Source organism: Pteropus medius, unplaced genomic scaffold (genome assembly GCF_902729225.1).
Source record: "Pteropus medius unplaced genomic scaffold, Ma_sr-lr_union100, whole genome shotgun sequence".
Lineage (NCBI taxonomy): Eukaryota > Metazoa > Chordata > Mammalia > Chiroptera > Pteropodidae > Pteropus > Pteropus medius.
In genome coordinates, this window is record NW_024350319.1 from 3,169,573 (window position 1) to 3,193,007 (window position 23,435).

The window sequence follows — 23,435 nt, forward strand, 5'->3', positions numbered from 1 at the left end:
GATCTAGGGAAATTCTTCTGATTTATTATTTCATACCTTCCTCTAGTATTAATAAGCATTTATAAAATATATCATCTCTGATCATCCTAATATAACTGTAGCTAAATGCAGCTTCTACTCCCAGCCATGAGGACCAACTCTGCAGATAATCACAGACTCAGCAATGAGGCACAATGCTGTAACCTATCCGAGTCAGAAAGTATGACAAACGAATATTGTTGAATACTGGAATATTAGTCTTATCTCACAGAGACTACCACCACCATACTTGAACAAATCACTTTTCCATGAGGCCAAATATAGCATGCAGTATAGTTTTTGAGTGAGAGGCTAGGCCTATATTAAAAAGTAACCATTTCATATCACATTTTTACTGCATATTGTTGACTTGGGTGGGGCATTAGTAGGGCTGTGGTTCATTTGAATCGCTATAAACAATACATGGGGTTCTACTGTCCTACAGTTTCTGTTCAGATGACTAAAGTCATGGGACTTTCAGCATAGCTAGCTGATGACAGTGCATACTATTTTGTCCCAAAATCTAGTTCAAGCATGGACATACTAATGAGACGGTAAGCTCTTTAAAGGCAAAGGACCAGGAATTGTACAGTTCTTGGTATATATAGTAGGACATCAGAGAAGTTTTTTTGGACTAAAGTTAAATGTGGAATATCTTGGAATTTATGCAATGTACAGGAATGCAGGATTCTGAGGTCTTTTTGTTTAACGCTCAGATTCTATTCAACTCAAAAAACATTGACTGTGCTTCTACTAAATGCAGAAATTGTGCTAGGTAGGTATTGAGAACACCCAGTTGATGAAGTCACAGTCCTTGCTGTCAAGAAACTCACACAATTTCCTAATTCTTTGTCAGCTTGCTGTGATCACACTTTCTTCTAAAGAACCTCTAAGAAATGCCTTGTGGATAGAACCTTGGAGTTTCATAGAACACAGAGATTTCTAAATTATGACTCAGGCCAGACTGTGTATTTCAGGTTTTGTTTGCAAAACTGAAAGTACTTCAGCATTTACCTAAATTTCAAGTTTAAGGAATTTTTTAAACAAAGACATTACATGTTAGGATTTAAGGTACAAATACATAAGCACCCTTGGATAAATTATGCATTAGCCACCACCATTCCTTTACTCAAACATTGTCCCTTGCTGACGATGCAGTTAGGGATTAAGTGCAAAATGGCAGCTCAAATAAATGAGCCAGAAAACCGACCTATCACTTTTCTTGTCCACTAAATTAAGATCAAGAGAGCTAGAGAATATTTTGTCTAGAATGATACATACAGGTGCAAAAACTCCCATGTACCTTTGCAAAAAATTACTTCTTTGTCCTTTGACAATACAGTGACCTTAATAATGCAAGCACTATTTTAAATGCAAGCATATGGAGGGCATTTTCACCACTTTTGGTGACTTCAGTAGGTTTAAGACGTATTTTTGCATCTATTGCATAAACTCATGAAACAAAGGAAAGAACTTTCAACCTATTTAGTGAAAGTCTGTACATTAAAGTTTGCTTTTCAAAAATGTGTCACTACTGCTTGCTTTCCACCCACAGGTTGTGATTACCTCAAAGGAGAAATTTTAGCCTATGACTAAAAGGTCCTATAGCTGCAGCTTCATGATTCAGCACCGAACATCAATAATTCACAGTGAGATCCCAGGCTCTCTGTGGAAGGTAGTGACATACTTGCCTTATGAAAGGAAGCTTAGGGCATATTGAGAGCATTTTGAATTTAGACTTGTGGCTTGTGTGGGTGTCAGACATTTGTCTCTTGTGAGGGTGCAGAAGGATCCTCCTTTGGGAAAGGCTTTCTGAGAAAGGTGAATTTGGGTTATAAAGCTAGAAAACATACATGTGGTAACCAGTTCCTCCTGAGCATAGTTTTCCAGAGTTACCCTGGGCAGGTGGGAAGCCTTTCTGTTTTCTGTGGAAAAGATTCCAACTTGGTTCCCTGCCATGACCAACACAAATGTGTTGATTTTTCTTTTTTGAGCTTCCAACCCTTGCAACCTTCCAAAAATAAATTAAGCCAGCCATCAGGGCACCGAAATAATACTACTAATAAGCAGCTTTGCCTAGACTTACATAAACAACACTTCTGAGGTAAACTTTGCCCCAGAGGTCTGGACACACTCTTTTTATGCAAACTGCTTACTAATAATTACTAGACTTGGGTGCATTAACCCGAAAATAGATTTTAATAGCAACCCCTAAAAACAAAAGACATGAAACCACAATAAAAAAAATGTGCACCAACTAGAAAAACACTTGGCAGCCTGCTCCAGCCCAAACTGAAGACATCCCTCCTTTTTCCTTACCACTGCAAAGACCTCCGGGCCTGCTGACCCCGCCAACAGGATTGAAGAGCCCCCTTGAGACCCCGCCTTCCCCATCTCTGCCCCGCCCCCGCACCCTAGGCTAGCCTTCAACCTAGCTCCTCCCCCTTCCGCTCCTCTCAGCCTTGTCCCACGAGCTGGGGTCAAATTGTCGGAGCAGGCTGATTTGCATAGCCCAATGGCTGCGCGTATGCAAATGAAGCGGGAGGTGGTTGGCTGGGGGTTTGGCAGGATAACTCCCACGAGCGGGGCCTTTGTCCTTCAGTGGCTGTGAGGCAGCTGCGGTGTTGGTGTCGCTTATCTGGGCGAGGCAAAGGACTGAGAGCGAGCAAGCGAACCGGGCGGCAGGGGCGGACCGCGCGGCGGCGGCGGCGGCGGCGGCGGCGGCGGTGGCGGGCGCAGGAGAAGCCTGTGAAGGAGTTTAGAGAGCAGGCGCCCGCGTGTTCACGGTGGCAGGAGCAGCCCACACGCCGCTCTCTCTCTGTGGGGGACCTGCAGTTGCAATATGACTTTGGAGGAATTCTCGGCTGGAGAGCAAAAGACCGAAAGGTAAGGTGGCTGCGCCCACCCTAGTGCAGCCAGGCTGTAGAAGGTTTGCAGGCGAGCGAACGGGTAAAAGTTTTCAGAGGGCACCTCCCGCCTTTCTCCCTCCCGGCCCCTCCGAGGGACTCCCGGAGACGGAAAAAGCGTGCCCCTCCACCACCACCCGGCCGAGCCCTTCACGGCCCTTGCAAAGAGCAGAAGCGACCCTTCCTTGTCTTGCGGCTCCTGATGCTGGCAGCTTGTAGCTGCGCCCAGCGCCAGGGACTGGCTGTGCACTCGGGGGAGGGTGGCGGGTGGCATTCTCGGGGATTCTCACAGGACTCCTGGCCTCGGGGTCACGGGCGGTGATGGGGCCAGGGGAGCCCCGGGTTTGCAGAAAGCTGAAGTACACTCTGAGGGAGGGAGTCCCGGTGCAAGGCGAGGGGGCGCCGACAGCCCTAAGGGACCCGGGCTGACAGAACCCCTTGCTCTGTCCGGCGTGTAGGATGGATAAGGTGGGGGATGCCCTCGAGGAAGTGCTAAGCAAAGCCCTGAGTCAGCGCACCATCACGGTCGGGGTGTATGAGGCGGCCAAGCTGCTCAATGTGTAAGTGGGGCCCTCGCGTGTCCCTCGCGTCACCCCTTCCCACCCCAACCCCGGAGGTCGCCCAGGCGGGGCACCCCTCGAGCTGCAGCGCCGCATCCTGCCGTTTTACATCTCCCGGCGGCTGCCTGCCCCAGGGGGAGCCAGCGGGTCGGGTCGCGCCCCCGAGGACGCGGGCGGGTGTCACAGGCGCCTGCGCCGGCCAGCGGTGCCTCGGTGCTTACTCGCCTTGCCGGCATCCCGCAGTGACCCGGATAACGTAGTGCTGTGTCTGCTGGCCGCGGACGAGGACGACGACAGGGATGTGGCTCTGCAGATCCACTTCACCCTGATCCAGGCGTTCTGCTGTGAGAACGACATCAACATCCTGCGCGTCAGCAACCCCGGCCGGCTGGCTGAGCTCCTGCTCCTAGAGACCGACGCGAGCCCCGCGGCGAGCGAGGGGGCAGAGCAGCCCCCGGACCTACACTGCGTGTTGGTGACGGTAAGGGAGAAGGAAACTGCGGTCTTGTCAGGGTTAGAGACCGGGAAGGAAGTGAGCCAGGGCTGAGAGTCGCCTGACTGCAGATCGGAATAGGTGGAGGTCAAGAGCGTGGCTGCCTTTGCTCCATTAAAGAGTGTGGCTGGACTTTCAGCCGAGATGTGTTAGTTTCATCATCAGGATTTTCTCTGGTACAGAACATGTCTAAGCACGTTGGAGGCTGCCAGCAGCGGAAGAGATCCTTGTGAGTCAGCACTGTCAGCCCAACTACTCCCCTACCTACATCTGTACTACCTCCCGTGACTAATTCCTTTAACAGGGCAGATTAGATAAAGCCAAATAAATTCCTGGCTCACCCTCATTAAGGAGTCAGCTTCATTCTCTGCCAGTCAAAGCTAAAAATAGAAATGGTGTAGGAGATAGACCTCATTAATTCCCTAGAAATACATTAAGAGAGGATAGAGTGGAAATTTTTTCTTTGCAATCTTGCTTTTTTTTTTTTAGTGGAATTTTTTTTTCCTGATTAAAAACCTTCGGTAGGTAAATAACTTGTGGTTGCAGAGGCAAATTTAATAGCTTTGTCTTTTACATTTTACTACTTTTTGGCTGGTTTATTTAAGTGGCAGCCTACTCCTGAAAAATACTTACTTTGTCTTTTGAGAGAATAACAGGTGGCAATTCTAGTTAACTGCTATGCAGCCCTTATTGTATGCACAGCATGGAAATATTTCTCAGAGCTGTTTCACTTTGCCACAGTACAAGTTTGGTAGGACAAACCTGTGAATGATTCTCTTATGCAAAACCGAATATTGTCATGCAAACATATGTATTCGGCTCAGTGGATTTCATGAATTTAGACTTTGCAGAGTATAGTATAGAATTACCCATAATGATTTTACAGGAAACTAAACTACCTAGAAGAAATTTTATTTTTTATAATTGCAACTGGTCTCCATTGTCACACAGCCAAAGTATAGAATGTTCATGTGTCCCTCAAAAGTAGTGTAATTATTAGCAAATGCTGATTTTTTTTAAAAAAATAGTAATTGTTTTTCTAAATTTATTTCTAGAATCCACATTCATCACAATGGAAGGATCCCGCCTTAAGTCAACTTATTTGTTTTTGCCGGGAAAGTCGCTACATGGATCAGTGGGTTCCAGTGATTAATCTCCCTGAACGGTGATGGGATCTGAATGAAAATAACTGAACCAAATTGCACTGAAGTTTTGAAATACCTTTGTAGTTACTCAAGCAGTTACTCCCTACACTGATGCAAGGATTACAGAAACTGATGTCAAGGGGCTGAGTTCAACTACATGCTCTGGAGGCCCGGAGATAGATGACTTTGCAGGTGGAGAGAGGTGAAAATGAAGAAGGAAACTGTGTTGAAACAGAAATACAAGTCAAAAGGAACAAAAATTACAAAGAACCACGCAGGAAGGAAAACAAACTATGTATTAATTTAGGATGGTTGAGTTATATTTAAATAAACCAAATATGCTTTGTTAAGTTTAAATATGCAGCAGTAGTTTGGGTTTTTGGTTTATATGCCCTCAAGTAAAAGAAAACAAAGGGTTAATCATATTTTAAAACCATATTTTATTGTATTTTGATGAGATATTAAATTCTCAAAAGTTTTATTATAAATTGTACTAAGTTATTTTATGACATGAAAAGTTATTTATGCTATAAATTTTTTGAAACAATACCTACAATAAACTGGTATAGAATAATTGCATCTTTTCTAAATGTGTGCTTTCATTTCTTTTACCTTGGACTTTATTTTAAACAAATTTTTTTAATATGGAAAAATTAAAACTTCTGAAATCATTTATAGTATGTGTGTGTATATACAGATACACATATCTGTATATATCTGTGTGTACATATGCATGTATAAATGTTTTTCTACTTTTAAACATTTGGGCTGGACATGGCATTTTATTTTTTACTCTTTATTTAACAGACATTTTACTGATGACCTATTCTAAACTATGTCCAAAGTCAAAAACAAAGGTGATTTAAGAGGAGTTGGGTTGCAGTTGAGGAAAAGAAGTATTAGAGATTGAACTTTGCAAATCTGAATAATTAGTTCAAAGATTTTAGTGCTACAATAAGATTATATGCAAAGTGCCAAGGAAGCAAAGAGGAGGGAGTAACAAAAGTTACCTGCAAGACAAATGAAATTTTTACTGGGGGAGGTCGTTTTAGGTGGGTCTTAAAACGTGAGTTTCATTTACCCAGCTAGAGAGAGGAAAAGGATATTGCTAGCAGGGACACTAGTTTGTGCAAATGTATGGAGGCCTGAAAGACCAAAACCTGTCCAGGAAACAAAGGGTGATTTCTGTGTGCCTCTTGTGAAGAAAGATAGGGAGAGAAGGTTGAAAAGGTAGGTGGGGATTAGACCTGACTACGTAGGGCATTCTGTGTCACCCTTAGGCATTTGGGCTTCTTGTAAAGTTCAGCAGTCAGTAGAGGCCTTCACGCAGGGAGTGACGTGATCAGTGTTCTAGGAAGATAACGCTGGGGACTGTCAAAGACAAGTTATTGGATCAGAGGCCTTAGGTAAGGAGGCCAACTAGGAAGTGACATGACAGTCCAGGGCTGTGTATCTTACAGAACCATAGTTAGGGATCAAACAGGAAAGCATTCTGGCAAAGATTTGTGGTGTCCTTATTCTCTTTTTAGAGCTGTGTGCCTTCCAGCTGAATGATTCTGCTATGGTTCTGAGGGGTCTGGTTAAATTATATCAGATGAGAGAGATGGAAGAAAAGAGCAAAAGAAATAAAAGCCTTCAGCAGGACAATCATCTTTTAGTTGGAACAGTCACTTGATAGCTGGAACAATCTCATGTAGATTTAGCCAAAGAAAGCAAAAATGCTTACTGAGACAAAACCTAACATAGCTTTAGTCCACAAGATTTTTGCCGACTCCTCAAACCATACCCTCCCATGGCTCCCCTGCCATCTGTCTCTCATCCTTGTCATGCCTACATGCAATCAGGAAACTGTAGAAATCAGAAGAGAGAAAAAACTAACCCAAAGCTCCAAGATTCTGTATATCTTATGAATAGCAGGCCCATGAGCACTTCACCTTGCAATTAAGTTTCTGATTTTCTACATCTGTGAAAAATGTGAGTTTTTAGGCAGTTTGGGCTTGTATTTTATGTAAGCCAGTCCCCAATCTAAAATGTAACTGATATTTAATATTTGTTTCTTATATTACCAAAAGATTGAAAGAGTGAGTTTTAAAAAGTAGATTTTTTTTACTTTCCCACTAAAGTGAGGATTTTTAATTCTTTTCCACAATTATTTAATTAAGAACCCTCCTGCAAAGATGAGTGAATTAAACTAGGAAAGCGAAGGTGAGAGAAGCAGCATTGCTTGGTAGATTGGCCAATATTAGTCTCTTCGCATCCGGTTTTCCTTATTTGTAAAAAGCAAATGAAATTACCCATCTTGCAGAGTTGTTGCCTCTCCTACAAGAATGTGACTTCCCTGAAGATAAGAATTAATGTCAGGTTCATTATTATAGCCCAATACTTAACACACTTCTCAGCAAGCAGTAGGTGTTATATTAATATTTGTTGACTAAATGAATGATTTATAAATACTAATCAATGCAAACTACCTGGTGTGTAACTGGTTCTCAATATAGTGTGCCTATTACTAAAATCCAGGTGAACTGGGAACAGGGAAACTTTTCCTGCACCAGAGAAGTGTCTGTTGCTTAAATATATTTTAAGAATGGAATTTCAAATCGCTATTCTAAATTCATAGTGCCTAGAGATATGAAATGCTAGTATTCATTTAGGTTTTTTTCTTGCAGTAAAATCAACAATTAATGCAATGCTGTTATTTTAGTTTTTGTTCTAAGTTTTAACTTGTTATTCTTTTTTGATTGAACATAAGATAAAATTAATATGGCATTGAAAAATTCAATCATGAAACACGAGCTAATTGTGAACATGTGTGCAGTTACCGGGATGGCTTCTATCTCTAATGATGCTAATATTCTTCAGTTGCTGCTTTAAATGCCATTAAACCAACTTATGGAAAGTTGGTGAAAATGTTACAACAGGAACAAAAACCCCCTCATCTAAGGTGTGTTGTATATGGAAAATACCTACTTTTTCCACTGGCAACTTCACTTCCGTGTCATAAGTAGCATTGCCTCCTCTTTCTACAATTAACCAAGGCCCTCAGTAAGTTAAGCTTCTATATTAAAAGGACTCATGAAGGTAACTAATCTATAATAAAACATACCTTATTTCCCAGCTAAAGAAAAAAGATCACTTCTAGGAAAGCTGCTTTTATACTGTCAGTTGGAAGCATTCCCAAAGCATATTTTGAGATACCTTACTTTTGTGAAATCACTGTTTTCTCAATTTTCAATTATATGGGTTAAATTTTATTCTTTGAAATGTGGTAAAAGGCTTCAAGCAGTGACAAGTGTTTCCTTCAAATGAATAACACTCTGAATGTCATGATTTAATACCAGGCCAGTGTCCCTCAAAGCAAGTTGAATCTTTTTTTCTTTCTTTCTAACAATCTTTAGAAAAACATTAGAAACTCTGTGAAAAGGTTGTATTCAAGAAGACCACCAAGAAATATTTAGTGAGTGCTTCCTATGGGCAAGGAACTATGCTGGTTAAAGTCTACAAAAAGTCAGACACATACTCTGGCCTCAAGGAGTTCACAGTCTAGTGAAGCGATGAGACACGTACATTGATAGATATAATCCAAAGCAAAAAAGTACTCAGTAACATAAGAAGAATAGCCATGAGAGTTCAAAGAGTAGAAATCTCTGGACGCCATATGAGGATGGAGGGGGCGGTGGGGGGCGGGGGGTGGAAGGTCATAAGCTCTTTGATCAGAAGATAGTATTGTGTTTTGCAAACAGCACAAATTACAGATGCTCCTTGATGGGGTTATGTGTAGATAAACCCATCATAAGTCGAAAATGCATTTAATACTACAATGTGGAGTTTCAGTTGTTTATACTCGTGATCAAGTGGTTGGTTGACCAGAGCTGTGGCCACTGCCACTGCCCAGCATCACGAGACAGTATCACAAATGACTAGCCCAGGAAAAGATGAAAATTCAAAATTCAAAGTACAGTTTCTACCGAATGAGTATTGCTTTTGTACCATTATAAAGTTGAAATATTGTAAGTCAAATTATTGTAAGTTGGGGACCAACTTACAATAATCGATACATTAATTGATAATTCTGCTAGGTCCTGTAGAGAAGACACATATGTAGTCTATAGGAGCGCTTGTCCTTAAGTTTATAATCAAATGAGATCAAGATCAGCACATTCATTCCTTTAACATTGTTTAGTGAAAGCCTATCATGTACCTGGTACTGTGTTAGGTCCTGGAACTACAAAAGTGAAAATGAAAGGTCTTTGCTTTCAAAGATGTGCACAATTTAGTGGAGATGCCTGACACCTGCAGTACTGGGTGATAAGTGATGATGGGATATATTCAAGGCCTAAGTATTCCTAGGGACTGGGAAGCTTTGCCAAATCCAGAGACCTGCCAGGAGACTGTGAAGAGCATTTGTTTCAGAAGAGAGAATTGCATACCCTGCGAAGGGTATGAATTCATCACTTGTTTGGGTCTAGCTTCTGCAGGCAACCGACACATTGTGCTGCATGCCAAGCACTGTTCTAAGCACTTCACTTATAGTAACTTATTAGCACTCACAATGACCCTGTGGAAGCAGGCATTATTATTATCACCATTTCGAGGATGAAAAGATTGATACACAAGAGAGATTAATTTGCCCAGAGTCATACTATTAGTAAGTGGCAAATCTAGGGTGCAAAACAAGGCTGTCTGGCTCTAGAATCCATGTCCTCTAATGGCAGGCAGTGTGGAGAAGGTGGTAGGAATGGAACCATGAAGTCCCCTGCAAGCCAGGCTTTCTTCTTTATATGTTAAAAAACTATTTAAAATAACTGTTAAAACTGAGAGAAGAGGTAGGGGGCTATCGCCACAATGAGAGAGGCAAGGGAAAGTTTAAACTATGGCTCATAAAGTCCTAATGTGAGGTTGGAAACTGGTAGCTAGAGAAATTTGGCTTGCACGATGTTCAAAAAAATTTTTTTAATCAGTTGTCAACATTTAAACATGAAGAAATTTCTTAGAAAAGTCTTGATTTCTATTGATCCTTGAAAATGTGCTGTATGCATCCACAATCTGCATGGCAGCAGTTGGCTGGAGCTGAGAAGAGGCTCCTCTCTTTTAGATAAGGCTTTCTAGTTTGCCACAGACCTCCCGCTCCCTACAAACACAATCCTATTGGACTGACTTAAGCTTCCCTTCTTAATCCTTTTAGACATGTGAGGTCCACCCTTCACCCCACAACAACTATCTCTCAGTCTGAGGCTGAGAATCTTCCTGTATAAAAACAAGATATTTGTACTATCAGAATTTCTCAAATTGTTCTGTTGATAGTAAAGACCTGGGGGGTGTTTATTTTAAATACAGCTTCAAGACCCCCTCCCAGGAACTTCAGCTTGGGGGTGGGATATGACTGAGAATTAATTTTTTTAAACAAGTACTTCAGGTAATTCTTATCAGGGAAGTTTGAGGAATGCTGCATGCTTACTTGGAGATCTCTCAGCTGAAATTCAGCAGAATCACTCTTTATAGATCTCAAGAAAGCAGAGGGGGAGGGAGGGAGAAGCTTTCATTTGATCAGTTTCCAGTCTCCCTGATGTCGGCCCACCAGGAGCTGAGGAATGCACATTTCTCTGCAAAGGTTAAAGAGATTTCCGGAGAAGAGATATAACTAGAATAATTTGCTACCTGGGGCAGAGAATTTACTAGTTGACTGAGGTGAATATTGCACAAATTACAAGACCCACAGAAGGTGGGAGAATCACAATGGCTTTTAGCACTGTCTTGAACTGACTGATCAACAGACCTCTTATGTGCCAGACAGTGGACTGAACAAGGAAGAAGCTGATTGGCATGATAAAAAACAACAAACAAACAAAAAAATCCCTGCTTTTGTACAGCGTACTGCTCAATGTCAGGCACAAGGTAAGAAGTGAGTGGAGTCCCCATTTTTCTTATATTCATTAGCACTTTCTGGCTTATAACGTGTTTTCACATTTATTAATTCATTTAATTCCTTGCTAAAGCAGCTGAGGCTCAGAGATGTCAAGAGACATCTCTAAAAGTCACATGGCAAAAAGGAGAAGAATCAGAATTGTACTCAGTCCTCTGTACGCTAGAGCTGTTTCTCAAAGAGGCCAACCAGACAGCAGAGGTTCGCCTGGGGGAGGATGAAACTAATTGGATCTAATCTTTTACTTATCCAATAAGTGGGACAGAGCCTCAGGAAAACTAAAGGAGACAAAAAGCAGGAGGAGGGAATTCTAAGAATTGTTCTCTTTCATCTTAGATTCAGGGGCTGAAGTGATTTTTGTGTCTCTGGGTGCTTTTATGGTAACATTTTCTACGAGTAAGTGTCTGAGAAAGAACTTACTATGCAGAGAAGCAGAGAAGTTTACTATGCAAACTTTCTTAATATCACCACTTAACACCTGATTATATCCTCATATTGTAATCATATTACAATCATCAGAATAATCACTTGACAAATGGCTCACTTGGAGAAGAGCCTTCTGATTTCATTTACTTCTTTGTTTACCTAGGAAGGACAGAGCTGGTAAAAGATAAAGAGTATAGCAGTTAAGACAATGAGCTTTAAGAGGGAGAAAAACCTGGGCTTGGATCTCGGATCCTAGTTAGAACTTGAGATAGTGTAACTTCTCTGAGCCTCAGTTATTTCTTCTATAAAACGAGAAAATAAACAAGGCTTATAGCATTGGTTTGTTGTGAGAATTAAAGGAAGCAATGCACAGGAAGCACTTAGTTCCTGGAAGCACTCAATATATGTAACTAATAATAATTACATCTCCCACAAGCAAGTTGTTTTCTATGTATGTGTGTATGTTATGTATGTGTTCTGTGTAATTATGCAGTGTTGTAAATTAGAGGGTGATTTAAGTAAAAAAGAAACTCCCCAGCAAACTATATAGCCCAATAGAACTGAATATGGAAAGACACCATCCAATTAGATTATATGAACTTCCACTAATCTAGTTTCTCCTCTCCATTTCGATTAACTTAATTTGGTTCTTTATCACTCTTCAGGTTATTAGAACAGTTTCTGTTCACAAGCAAAGTTTGAGAGTACACTGTGTGCCAAGTACTGTGCCAGAACTTGCTATATAAAGATGGTTATGGTAGTTTCTACCTACAGTCTAGTATAGGAAGCTGACAGACACATAGATAATTTTCAAGTTGGAGTGGCGTCATGTCATGTTTGGGCATGTGCTCTGTACGTGTGTATAAGGTGGTGGTGAGGAAGTCTTCCAGGAAAAGGAGATGCTTGACCTGAGTCTTGAAGGACACTTAGGAGCTGGTCAGGGGAGAAAAGTGTGACGCATACAGGACTTTTTCAGTCTGCGGTGTTTGCAAGAGGATTAAGTGTTAAGGAAGGGAGTAGAGAGAGGTAGGCTGAAAGGCAGACAGATCATAGAGAGCCTAGTTTGCCCTTCTAATGAGCATGGACTTCTCCTGCAAGCAATGCAAGGGCTCTGAGGATTTTATGTAGAAAAGTAAAATGGTCAAAGTGGAGTGTTTTATGGCTCACTCTTCACAGATGGATTCAATTGCCTAGCTATAATGTGCTAAATGGGACTTGAGGGGGGTGTAATGTAGAGACAGCTGTTCATTGTTCCTGTCTGTCCTGCCTACCTCCCTCTTCTTTCTGCGAACCTTCTTTTTTGTTAGGATCCTCACCCCAGCCTCAAGGGTAAATTCGTAATATAGGTCTGGGCAATCATCCTGGTCGTGATGATTGGATGGGGATAGGTATGTGACTTCAGCTGGGCAAATCAGATCTTCCTGAGACTTTTCTGCCAGAGAATCTGTTTCTGGTGTTGCCAAGCTGATGGATATGTCTGATTGCTAGCAGCTAGCTTGCCTGCTACAGAGAAGAAATCTATTCAAGAGCAAAAGGCAGAGATGAAACTTGAAAGCAGAGCTCCTACATCCAGCTGTACCTGCAGTGAGGCCTATGGATTATTTGTAATGTGCTTAAGCTAGTTTCATTTGCAACTAGAAGTAGGGTGAGTGACAGGGACTGAGAGATTTCTGGGATGCGAGATTTTCAGGGCTAAAATCAGGACAGTCCCAAGTAAACCGAGACAGTTGGTTACAGTAATACCACAGCCAACCACAGAGGCTGGAGTCTAGACAGGAGGCTTTTGCAGTAGTTCTGTCAAGTGATGATACGAGCCCGAACTTGTAGTTGATGAAGAAAACCAGAGATGGATTTGAGAAGTATTTGGGAAATGGAATAGGCAAGACTATGTGATTAGATATAAGGAATGAGGGAGAATTCCTGAATGACTTTCAGGTTTTCAGCTAGAGCAATTTAGTAACAATAGTGCTACCACTTAAATTTTAGGAAGGGGAGATGGGTTTAATCTTGGACGCATTATGTTTCAGGTCCTTGTGCGACTGTTAAAACATCCAGTAGAATAGGTAAGTCTGATGCTTGGACAAAATACAGGCTGGATATTTTGATTTTGATTTGTTCTTAGCATATAACATCTATGAGAATAGATGACATCTCCAAGAAAAATGGGTAAAGGGAGAAGAGAAGCAGTGGGTCAGGGTTAAAACTTGAGACTGAGGGTGGGATATTAGGGGGCAGACATAAGAAGAGGAGACAGGAGGGGAAAAAGGAGAGTCTGACATCACAGAAGCGGTTGGTACAGAATGGGGAGTTTACAGAAGAGAATGATTCATACTCTTAGAGGCATCTTTGAGGCAGAGCCTGAAAGGTTCTATTGAATTTGGAAATTAGGAGTTCACTGGGTGAACTTTTTGAGTGAAATTTTATTGGGTGAAATCAGTTTCATTACACAGGTGGGAGAAAAAGCCACGCTGAAGCCAACTGAGAAGATGGGAGGTGGAGAAGAGGAGACAGGGAAGGTGGACCACTCTTTGAAACACTTTGATACAGAAGGAGGGAAGAAGATTAGGGATTTAGAGAAGAGCTGGAGGGCTTGGCTTTGAACTGGAGATTGCCTCTCAACCTGTGCATATGATGGAAGATATTTTGATGCCTGTGATGAAGACTTTTTGATGAAGGAAGGGAGGAAGTTTTAAGAATTCAGGCCAAATGGCCCTAACATTTTTTCCATAGAGAAAGCTGGATTATTTACACAACGGGAAGGAGATATATAGTGGGTTTTGAGGAGGGTGATAAAAGTTTGGAATGGAGGAGTTGAACAGGGACTAACGAAAGGGTTGTGAGACATCATTGGGAACTCAACAAAGATTATAAATACTGCTAGCTGGTCTCCACTAATATCTTCTACTTATTCATTCTAGTTATCTTTATGAAAACAAAGGTTATCATGTCAAGACCTTGCTTTAAAATTTTTGTGAACTCTCTCCCCTTGTCTGTGTTATCAGTACAAATCTTACACTTTGACTAGTTGTAAACTTCCTTTCTAGCCTTACCAACATTCTCCTCCCCATATTCCTGCCACAAAGATCTGTGATACCCCAGACTTCTTTAGAATTTAGCATTTGGATCCACTGTTTTGCCCCTTTCCCTATTCTTTACTAACGAACTTCTACTTATCCTTCAAGGCCTGACTGATTGTCTCCTCTGTGAAACCTTTTCTGACTCATTAAAACAGAGCAGCTTCTTATAATAGTATTTACCATGCTGAATGATAGTTTATATGTTTACCTCCTACTGCTTACTCCCCCTACCCCCAGAGCCCCACTATCCTGGGAGATCCTTGTCTTTTCTGGGTTTACCCCAGGACTTACTTTGCATAGTGCTATCAGGAGCTTCTACACTCCTAGTAGAAGCTCAACAAATGAATGAATGAATTCTTTGTTCTGCTTCTAAAAAGCAAATGTACTGTTATTTGAATTTAATGTTTGAGTGGACTATTTTTCTTTTTTGGAGTTGTTTTATGAACTCTTCTTATAAGACTTTGTTGTTACTTTGTTGAAGAACTGCTCACTTTATTAATTGCCTACATACAAAATACCTTTCTACAATTCATTTTTCCTTAAAAATTCTTTCCAGTCCTGCTGATGAGTCAGTAGCTTAAGTATCAGGAAGTGAATCTTTAAATATCTTTTAAATACCTATAATTATACACAGCAAACCCACATACCCTTCTCTGACCCCATATTCTAGACTTCGGTTCTTCTCCAGATTTTCAATTTAAGAAGGAAAATGTAGAATGACTGGGAGTGGATGGCAAAGAGCAACCAAAAGTGAATTGCTCTCCTTTCTCAAATTTGTATAAAATTTAAGGGTAGAAGAAATATTAACAATTACCTATCCCGAATTCTTTTTAAAATATAGATCCTTTTTTTTTTTTGGAAACGGGACCAGAAGTCATAAAGGTCTAAGGTTGCAAAATGCATTAATGGCAGTCAGACCACATTTCCTGTCTTGGGTTCTTTCTCTTACTTTATACTGACTACTCATAAAAAATGTTTTTTTGTTTTGTTTTGTTTGCAAAGTATATTAAATAGGCTTTTGGATCTCTCTAAGCTTCCATTTCCTTATGTGTAAGGTAGGAATAATAATAGCAGCAATCTCAGGGGTTGTGAGAGTTAAATGAATTAATAGATATAAAATGCTGAAAACAGTACCTGGCCATAGTAAGTGACTGAAATATATTACTGTTTATTTTTATTTAAGGCCTAGGCCATTACACTCTTGATTACTGAAGAACTTATTTGCTTACCTTACTTGATTAATTTTAAATTTCCCAAAGTTATTGTCTTTTTTTTTTTTTTTGCTCCTATTCAAACCATGCTACAAATATGAAGACAATTCATAGGCTGTAGAGTCTGGCTGATCTAGGTGTGTAAAACTAGCATCTGCACTTTTTAGTTGTAGGATCCTGTATAACTTTCTTCTCTGAGCCTCCGTTCCTTATCTATAGGATAGAGTAAAATAATATCTACTTTCTCTTAAGAGTTGTTGTGAGGCTTAAATAGGAGAACATATGCAAAATGCCTAACCTCGTGTCAATGTTGGGTTCTTTCTTTCCCCGGTGCCTCACAGTGTCTGTGATATTCAATGTCTGTGAATATCGACAGTTGTTACGTGGCCCATACTGAAATATACTTCATCGATGTCAATTCTAAAAGGGTCTATTTAGGACCAAGCCATCTAACGCATTGGCCAATGAAAAAAAGACACTGGCCTTTTGAAGGTTAAAAGTAGCAGTGATCTGCTGCATGTAGACAAGCCTGGAGTGCCGTTCACCAAAGCGATCCTTGTCTTCTGACACTGTGCGGCTCCTTTACGATTTTTGCCATATCTAAGTGCAAGTTGTGCTATTATATAGTTATATTTTTGAAAATATAAATTGTTTTACTTTTTATTTAAATCTATTTTAGAAATTATATCACTTGCACTAGTTCTAGTTTTCCTAATACAGTTGACTTTTGAATGATGTGGAGGTTGGGGGCGCTGACACCCCCAGCAGTCGAAAATCTGTGTATAGCTTTTGACTGCCACAAAACTTAGCTGTTCCTCAGTATCTGCAGGAGATTGAGTCCAGGACCCTCTCCTCCACCAGATACCTAAATCCATGGATGCTCATGTCGCCTAAATAAAATGGTATAGATCAATGCCTATAGTCAGCCTTCTGCATCTGTGGAATCCCGACTGCAGATCTAAAACAGTGCAGGTATTTATTGAAAAAAAATTTTGCATATAAGTGGATCTGACACTGACATGTTGTTCAGGGTCAACTATAGGTAAAAAAATATGCAACTTTTAAGGTTACCTTTAACCTGATCCCAGGGGACACTAAAGACCAGATCTGTTGGTGCCTGGCACAGAACAGGTACTGCTGGTCATGTTCGTGCAGTGTTACTGCCTTAGGCCTGCCCCCAGCACACCAGCTTATGGATCCACATTGTTCTTGTGATGTCACATGGTTAGTGTCCTACATCGACAGATTTAAGGTCTTTTAGTGGATGGCCCTCTCACTTCTGTTACTAAGCAGGGGGCGTGTGTATAGGAATGGGAAATGATTGGATCTGGAGGCCTGAAGTAGTAACCTGCACATAGATGTCTCAGTTGCAAATTTCTTAGACTCCCAAACTCGAGATCCTACCATTATGTAACTCAACCATTTCAATTGTTTGCTTTCATAATCGAATAGGTTATCTAGGAGGATTGATAAGGTATAGCCATGTTTCATATGTAAAATTAATCCTCAATGATACCTAAAACTTTACTACTAACTTACACTCTTTCATGCTGAGTATTGCTCTCTCCAGTTCTACTTTGTAGGGCCAACGGTCTTCCACAGACTAATATATTAATTCATTAGCATTTTAGAATGAACTTATTTAGACTGCATTTTCCTCCAGGGCAGAGAAAGTATTGGTTTCCTAAAAAATTGATCGTTGAGGTGAGGGTTCCTAAGACCAACTACATGTTTACCCAGGGTTGGCCTACAGTTAAATAGCCTTTAATAGATGTGAATGACTCAGATAAGGAGACAGTAATTGGAGCAACAGAAGGGCTCACCTGAAGGCCAAGGTTATTTGCTGCTCACCATGAAAGGGTTAGAATAGTAAGTGGGGCCATGCTCTGAAAACAAGCTAAAGGTGACAGTCATGCCTGGTTGTGCAGAGATGTCTAGAGCTGATGATGGTGGGACTAATTTCTACAAACAGAGCTGTAAGTCAAAAGTTTGTAAACCTAGGCATGCAGGGGGAAGGAGGGAGAAATACTCAAGACTGTCTACCTAGCCCCCAATTAGGTGGCTTACAGTGAATATCCATATGTATATTGAGCCTGTTGCCAGTGAGAAGCTGATCACTGCCCATAACCAGGAGAGTTGAAAGGCCACATGACATGCGTCTCCACACTAAGCTCCCACCATTATCTACAGGTTCAAGTTCCTTGTTTATATCATTAAGAAAGTGTAACATTTCGTCTGCCATATTTACTTAACATAGTCCACCCTTTTCTGCCTCATTACCTTCCCTCCCCTCAACTTGTTTTAAACTCAGTGCTACCTAATCCCATCTACCATCCCCAATAAAATTGTCTCCCATTGAAAGTTACAAGAACTTGTGGTAATTTGGTCTGTACCAGTAAAAGTGCTTGTCAGTTGCTGCCTATTTTTTTATGACCAAAGTGTCTAAATTCTTCAGTCTTTTCCTACAAAGGGTTGAGTGACTATCTTTTGCTCCTACTCTTTGTAGTGTACGAGTACTGGTTCTCAGAAGCAGGGCCCATCTCTGTAGCTGCCTAGTCTGTAACCTGGTGCACATTGGCTGTCTTTTGGATGAAGCGGTCTTTCCTTCATCCCTGTGGGAATCCCAGCCCTGGGGGAAGGGACCAAGGAGGAAGTGGGGTACCTTTGGCAAACATTTGGTAAATGAGTCATTTGAGTCTAATGACCTTTCCATTTGTTATCTGTTTCCATGGTCACTGCTGGGTCTCAGGATGGGAAACAGCCCTCTACACATCGGTAATCCTTACGTCACTCCTTCTTAACAACCTCCACTGACTTCCTGTTGCTTGCAGGATAAACAAGTAGTATGGGAGACACTCTGCACACCAGCTTTGAGCTCACTTCCCTCTTCTTCCTGTCATTTCCTCACAAGACTTCACTCTAATGCTTACAGGGTTTCTTCTATTAAGACCCAGCTCAAATATCACCTCCCTGGGAAGCCTTCTCAGACTTTACTGACGTGAAGCCTCTTTCTTCTGGGCTCTCGCAGCACTGTGTAAACCTGAGTTATGGTACTTCTCACATGGTGACATAATTATTAGTTTACATATCTGTCATTCCTACTTTCATCACTCTAGATTGTAAGCATCTCATGGGCTGGTGTGTGTCTTACTCTCGAGTGTCATCAGAGCCTGAGTTCAACTCCTGGCTGTCAGCAGGTGCTCAGAAAATGTTGACTGAATGAATGAATGAAAAGGGGATGAGAATTTGTCTTCTTTTAATTTTTTGAGCAAAACACGGGTAGGATGACACAAGGAGGCACTGACCCAGTAAAGAGAGTAATGGTGCTTTAATGAAACTTCTTTCAAATCTGTGAACATATTAGCTGTGAAGTAAATGCTTTTATTCTTTCCATAGGACAGATTTCCAAACAATGATCACAGTGTTTAGGTAAATAAGATGCTGGACAGATGAGTAGCCAAAGAATGTTATAAAATAACAAAATCCCATCAACTATATTTATCAAATGCAAATTTACTGAGACATTAAGAGAGTATATGTTTATAGTTACATGACTAAAAACAAGACATTATTACAGTAATCAAGTCCGTAAAACTAGAAATAAAAAGCTGTATGACAAAAAGGCCTTTCATAAGCTATTAAATGAGCATACATGACAGACAAACCAATTTTATATTTGAAGCAGCTTATAGCACCAACACGTTGGCAGGACCAGTAGGGGTGTAGGCCATTGGAACGAGACATCTGAAAGCAGGAAGGGATCTCAGCCACCATCTACTTCAAGCCCCTTGTTTTACAGATGGTGCAATGAAGGCCCAGAGAGAGCAAGTGCCTTGTCCAAAGTCACGACACAGGGACACAGGATTGGCTAGAAAATGATCTAGGGCTAAGATCCAGGCCGCCCAATTTTAGGTAAGTGCTCTGTTTTAATACACATATACTTCTATTTGATTCAATGTACTTTTTCCTATTAACAGATATACCATAAAGGAAATCAACACAATTCCTAACACATACTGTATTATATTTTATTGAGAAAAGAATGATGTGTAGTATAATTCACTTCTTGGGCCTATATAGACTTTAAATCAAAATTCAGAGTAATCGCTTAGATGACACTATCTTAGTTGTAAATTGGTTGAGAAGAAAGCATCTGAAGAAAAAGTTTGGCACATCCTCCTCTACCTAAACTAACCTATGTCTCAAAATTACAAAATCATTGGTAGACTTGTTTTTTCTGATAGTTTAGATTAGTAAAGTACAAAAATAGTCCAGAGAGAAAGCAAATCAAGTCCTTCCTTTAAAAGATAAGTATGGCACTTTTTATTTCAGTAGGGCAAGGAAATGTAAAAACCTGATTCTTTTTAGAAAAAAAGTAGTTACAACCTATAACCTGTGAACCACCTGGTATATGAAGTGTTTATAGAAAAAAAAATGTTCTGTAAAATTCTTTGGAGTCATGAAATTTTGTATAGCATATCTTGCCATGGTCCTGAGGCCTCAATGGACAGGATTATGATGAACTAATAAAAATATAAAAATGAAAAAAAAATCACTGTTAACAGAAGCAGCATTAAAGATAAAGTACAGTGAAAATATTTAAATGGCTGCATATATATACGTGATTATGTCATTATGATGGTAGCTGGAAAAATTAACATGCACTGGGCATTTGTCCACCACTGTCATAAACCAGCTGCTGCAGAACAGTCAAACTGTGGCTTTGTAAGTAGAATAAAGCCTGATAAATAGTGACTTCTGCATATCATATATGTGTATACATATATTTTCTCACACAGATGTCTAGTTATAAGTAAATCAACATTTAACTACAATTTTTCCCCTCTTGGGTCCAGCATCAAAGGATTTGATTTCACTTTTCTTGAACATGCCCCACACCTGGTTAGGAAGTTACACGACATTTATATTCATGGCCTTAATGGATACCTGGCCAGCAAAAATAAAATGAAATCTCCTGGGACCTCAAGTCCATTCCTTACCACTCTAAGCATATTAACAAACATATAGCAAAACATATTTGTTTTCTGTTAGGTAAAAGAACATGTTTTAGTACTATGCTTGCTACCAAAAACTGTGCACATAACAATATAATAAACATAATTTCATGAAAATACTTTGTAACAAGATGCATTATAAATATTTAAAGAAACATGTTAAACATCGGAGTGAAAATAAGATTAGTGTTCTGAAACTATCAGAAAAATATATTTATTTTAAAAAAGAATATCTCCTTAAGTTAATCATTAAATGTAAAGTCATCTTTTTAGCATACATTTCAAATTTCACCTTCTGAAAGGTAAAATCTTTCTCTCTCCTAAACAGGTAACTATAATTTACTTGGGAATTGGGCATATTGCTGAACCAAGCAGTAGATGACAAGAAGTTAAGGGCAGTGCCATGATTTTCACCCAGTCTTAGAAATATGAGGGCAGTTCACAATGCCGAATAGATAGGTGAGTTGGAGAAATACTGAATATATTTGAGCAGTTTAAAAATAGTACTGCATTTGTTCACTCAAATTAGCATACTATCCAAAGCTCAGACATTAGATTTTAAAAGGGGCTTGCACTGCAGGGCGAGATTGTACAGAACTAGGGAAAACCATTGTAAATAATTCCTTCTTGGGGTTGAATCCTCTTTGAGAATACATTTTTAACCCTTCATCATTTGTCGTTATTTTTAACGAACTGAAGATGAATTAAAATATTATAGGCCAAGTGTATGTTTTGGGCCCTTAAATGAGCATTTAAGAAAAATAACCTGTCTTCTTCTTTGATGAAGTTAAAATACTCTCTGGTCATAGGAGATTCCTTCTTTTGGGATACCCACTGGAAATCCCGAGGATGTGAGGGCTACATTCGTGTCCAGAGGAAAATCAAGGAACCCAATGTCCAGCTCCTGGGACCCTTGGGCCCAAATTCTGTACCACTGAAACCAAGCCTCTCTTGGATGGTTCGGGGACAAGGTAGGGATGACGCTGACACTGAAGATATTTGAAAAGAGCTTGTGTCTTGATACCTTTATGATTTTGCATGTTTCTTTCCCACCATGTTCCACCCACTTGGGGCTGGAATAGATTTTCTAGGAGGAGAGGAAAGATATAGGAAAGGCAGAGAGAAAAAGAGCTAAATCATAAAGTTCGGCCAAGAACAGGAACTTGTTTTCACACATTCCTGCTCCTCTCTCGGCCAGCTTCCTGTGTACTCTGTTTCATCTCCATCATTAGGGTGAAAACTTCAGAGATGTAACCCCTAATCCAGAGAATGTGAGCCCTGGGGACACAGCTGCCCACTGTCCTCCCCTTTTTTTAGACTCAGGATCACTGAAGCCCGAAAAGGCCCCTGGTGAATGAATATCATATTATAAAAGGGCTTTTAGCTGAGTTTTAAAATTTTAATTGGCACAGTTTATTGTAGACTAGAGGGTCAGCAAGAGATGACTTCATTATTTGATTACAATGAATACGACCTTTAGGATGTCCTTTACTTTTTGTACAATAACTATATGAAAAGAAGTTCTTATTCTACCTACACACAGCTTAAGATAAAGGTATAACTTGTGGAGTTAACTGATGGTATGGAGAGAAATTTTAATAAGGAAATAAGCTTTGAGATGTGTATATACAAAGACATACATATATACACAAAACACTCCTCACCCGTGTATACTGTACAGGTTGGCACAACCCTATTAAGAACACATTATGATATAAAGGTTTAAGGACTTAAGTTACTCTTGGCATTTTAATCTAGATAGGGGCTTAGTTAATTTAGGTCTTGATATAACTGGATCATTCATATATTTAAAAGTATATAACTGAGTTTTTTAAAGGGCCCGGACTGACTTTCCTTAATCAGTAACCCAATATGACACCACAGTTACCAAATGGAAAATGGGATTGTATTAAATCAGTAAAGGGTATTTCAGAAAAAGGACAAGTTGGAAAATAAAGACTTCAGAGTCTATTATTCCATGTTAAGAGCATTTTAGTTATTAGCAGTGGTTACCAAATAAGCTGAAGGTAATTCTCTTCAAGGAGCTGCTCATAATTTGCTTTGTTGAGAAGAGGTGAGGAACCATTTCACTCCTCTATAAGATGATGCAAGTTTTTTTATCCTTGAAAGGGTTTTCTGAAGTAGGTATCCCTATCAGCAAAGGGTCATTCCTGGCATGCTCCTCACAGTAGGACATGAGGTCCGCTGAGGCCTTTGAAACCTGTCATGTAGACAAACCAAAACAAACAAAGAAAAACCTTTATTTATAAATTTTTAAAAAGTGTGTTTGAATGCTAACCCATTGGGTAGAAGACTGTTGGAGAACAAGATAACCAGAGTCTCAAAGTATCACTCCCAGATTACTTGTTAAAAAGAGAAAAGGTACTTTTTATATGGTGAAATCAGGCAGATAAGGGATTCCTTCACCAAGGGATCAAACTGACATCATGTGTCTCCTAGTGTGAACACTGAGGACACACCACCAGATAGCTGGTGTTCTGCCAAAACATTTAACTGGAATCTAATTGGCAGCAAACAATTCCATCTAAAGCGAGGGCCATTCCATAAAGTGAGTGGCCTGGATTCTTCAGAAATGAACTGCGTGTTAGATAATATTCTCAGCTGATCCTGAATGTTATAATTGTACTGTGGTTATGTAGG

At 40.2% G+C, this 23,435-nt stretch overlaps 2 protein-coding genes across 10 annotated transcripts in view; one reads left to right on the forward strand and one right to left on the reverse strand.

Annotated features, from left to right (window-relative positions):
- Positions 1-2,613: 2,613 nt before the first annotated feature.
- Positions 2,614-5,701, forward strand: GADD45A (growth arrest and DNA damage inducible alpha). The gene is made up of 4 exons (XM_039838542.1): positions 2,614-2,904; positions 3,383-3,484; positions 3,728-3,965; positions 5,033-5,701. The coding sequence occupies exons 1-4, from the start codon at positions 2,861-2,863 to the stop codon at positions 5,144-5,146; spliced, it is 498 nt and encodes a 165-aa protein (XP_039694476.1). The 5' UTR covers positions 2,614-2,860; the 3' UTR covers positions 5,147-5,701.
- Positions 5,702-19,068: 13,367 nt separating this feature from the next.
- Positions 19,069-23,435, reverse strand: part of GNG12 (G protein subunit gamma 12) — a 203,283-nt gene continuing 198,916 nt past the window's right edge. For all 9 annotated transcript variants that reach the window (XR_005647728.1, XR_005647729.1, XM_039838546.1 and 6 more), the window contains one exon: positions 19,069-22,995. Coding sequence is in view for 7 of the 9 variants with exons in the window: in XM_039838546.1 (XP_039694480.1) it covers positions 22,870-22,995 (126 nt within the window). In the remaining 2 variants the exon portion in view is untranslated. The remainder of the gene's footprint in view (positions 22,996-23,435) is intronic.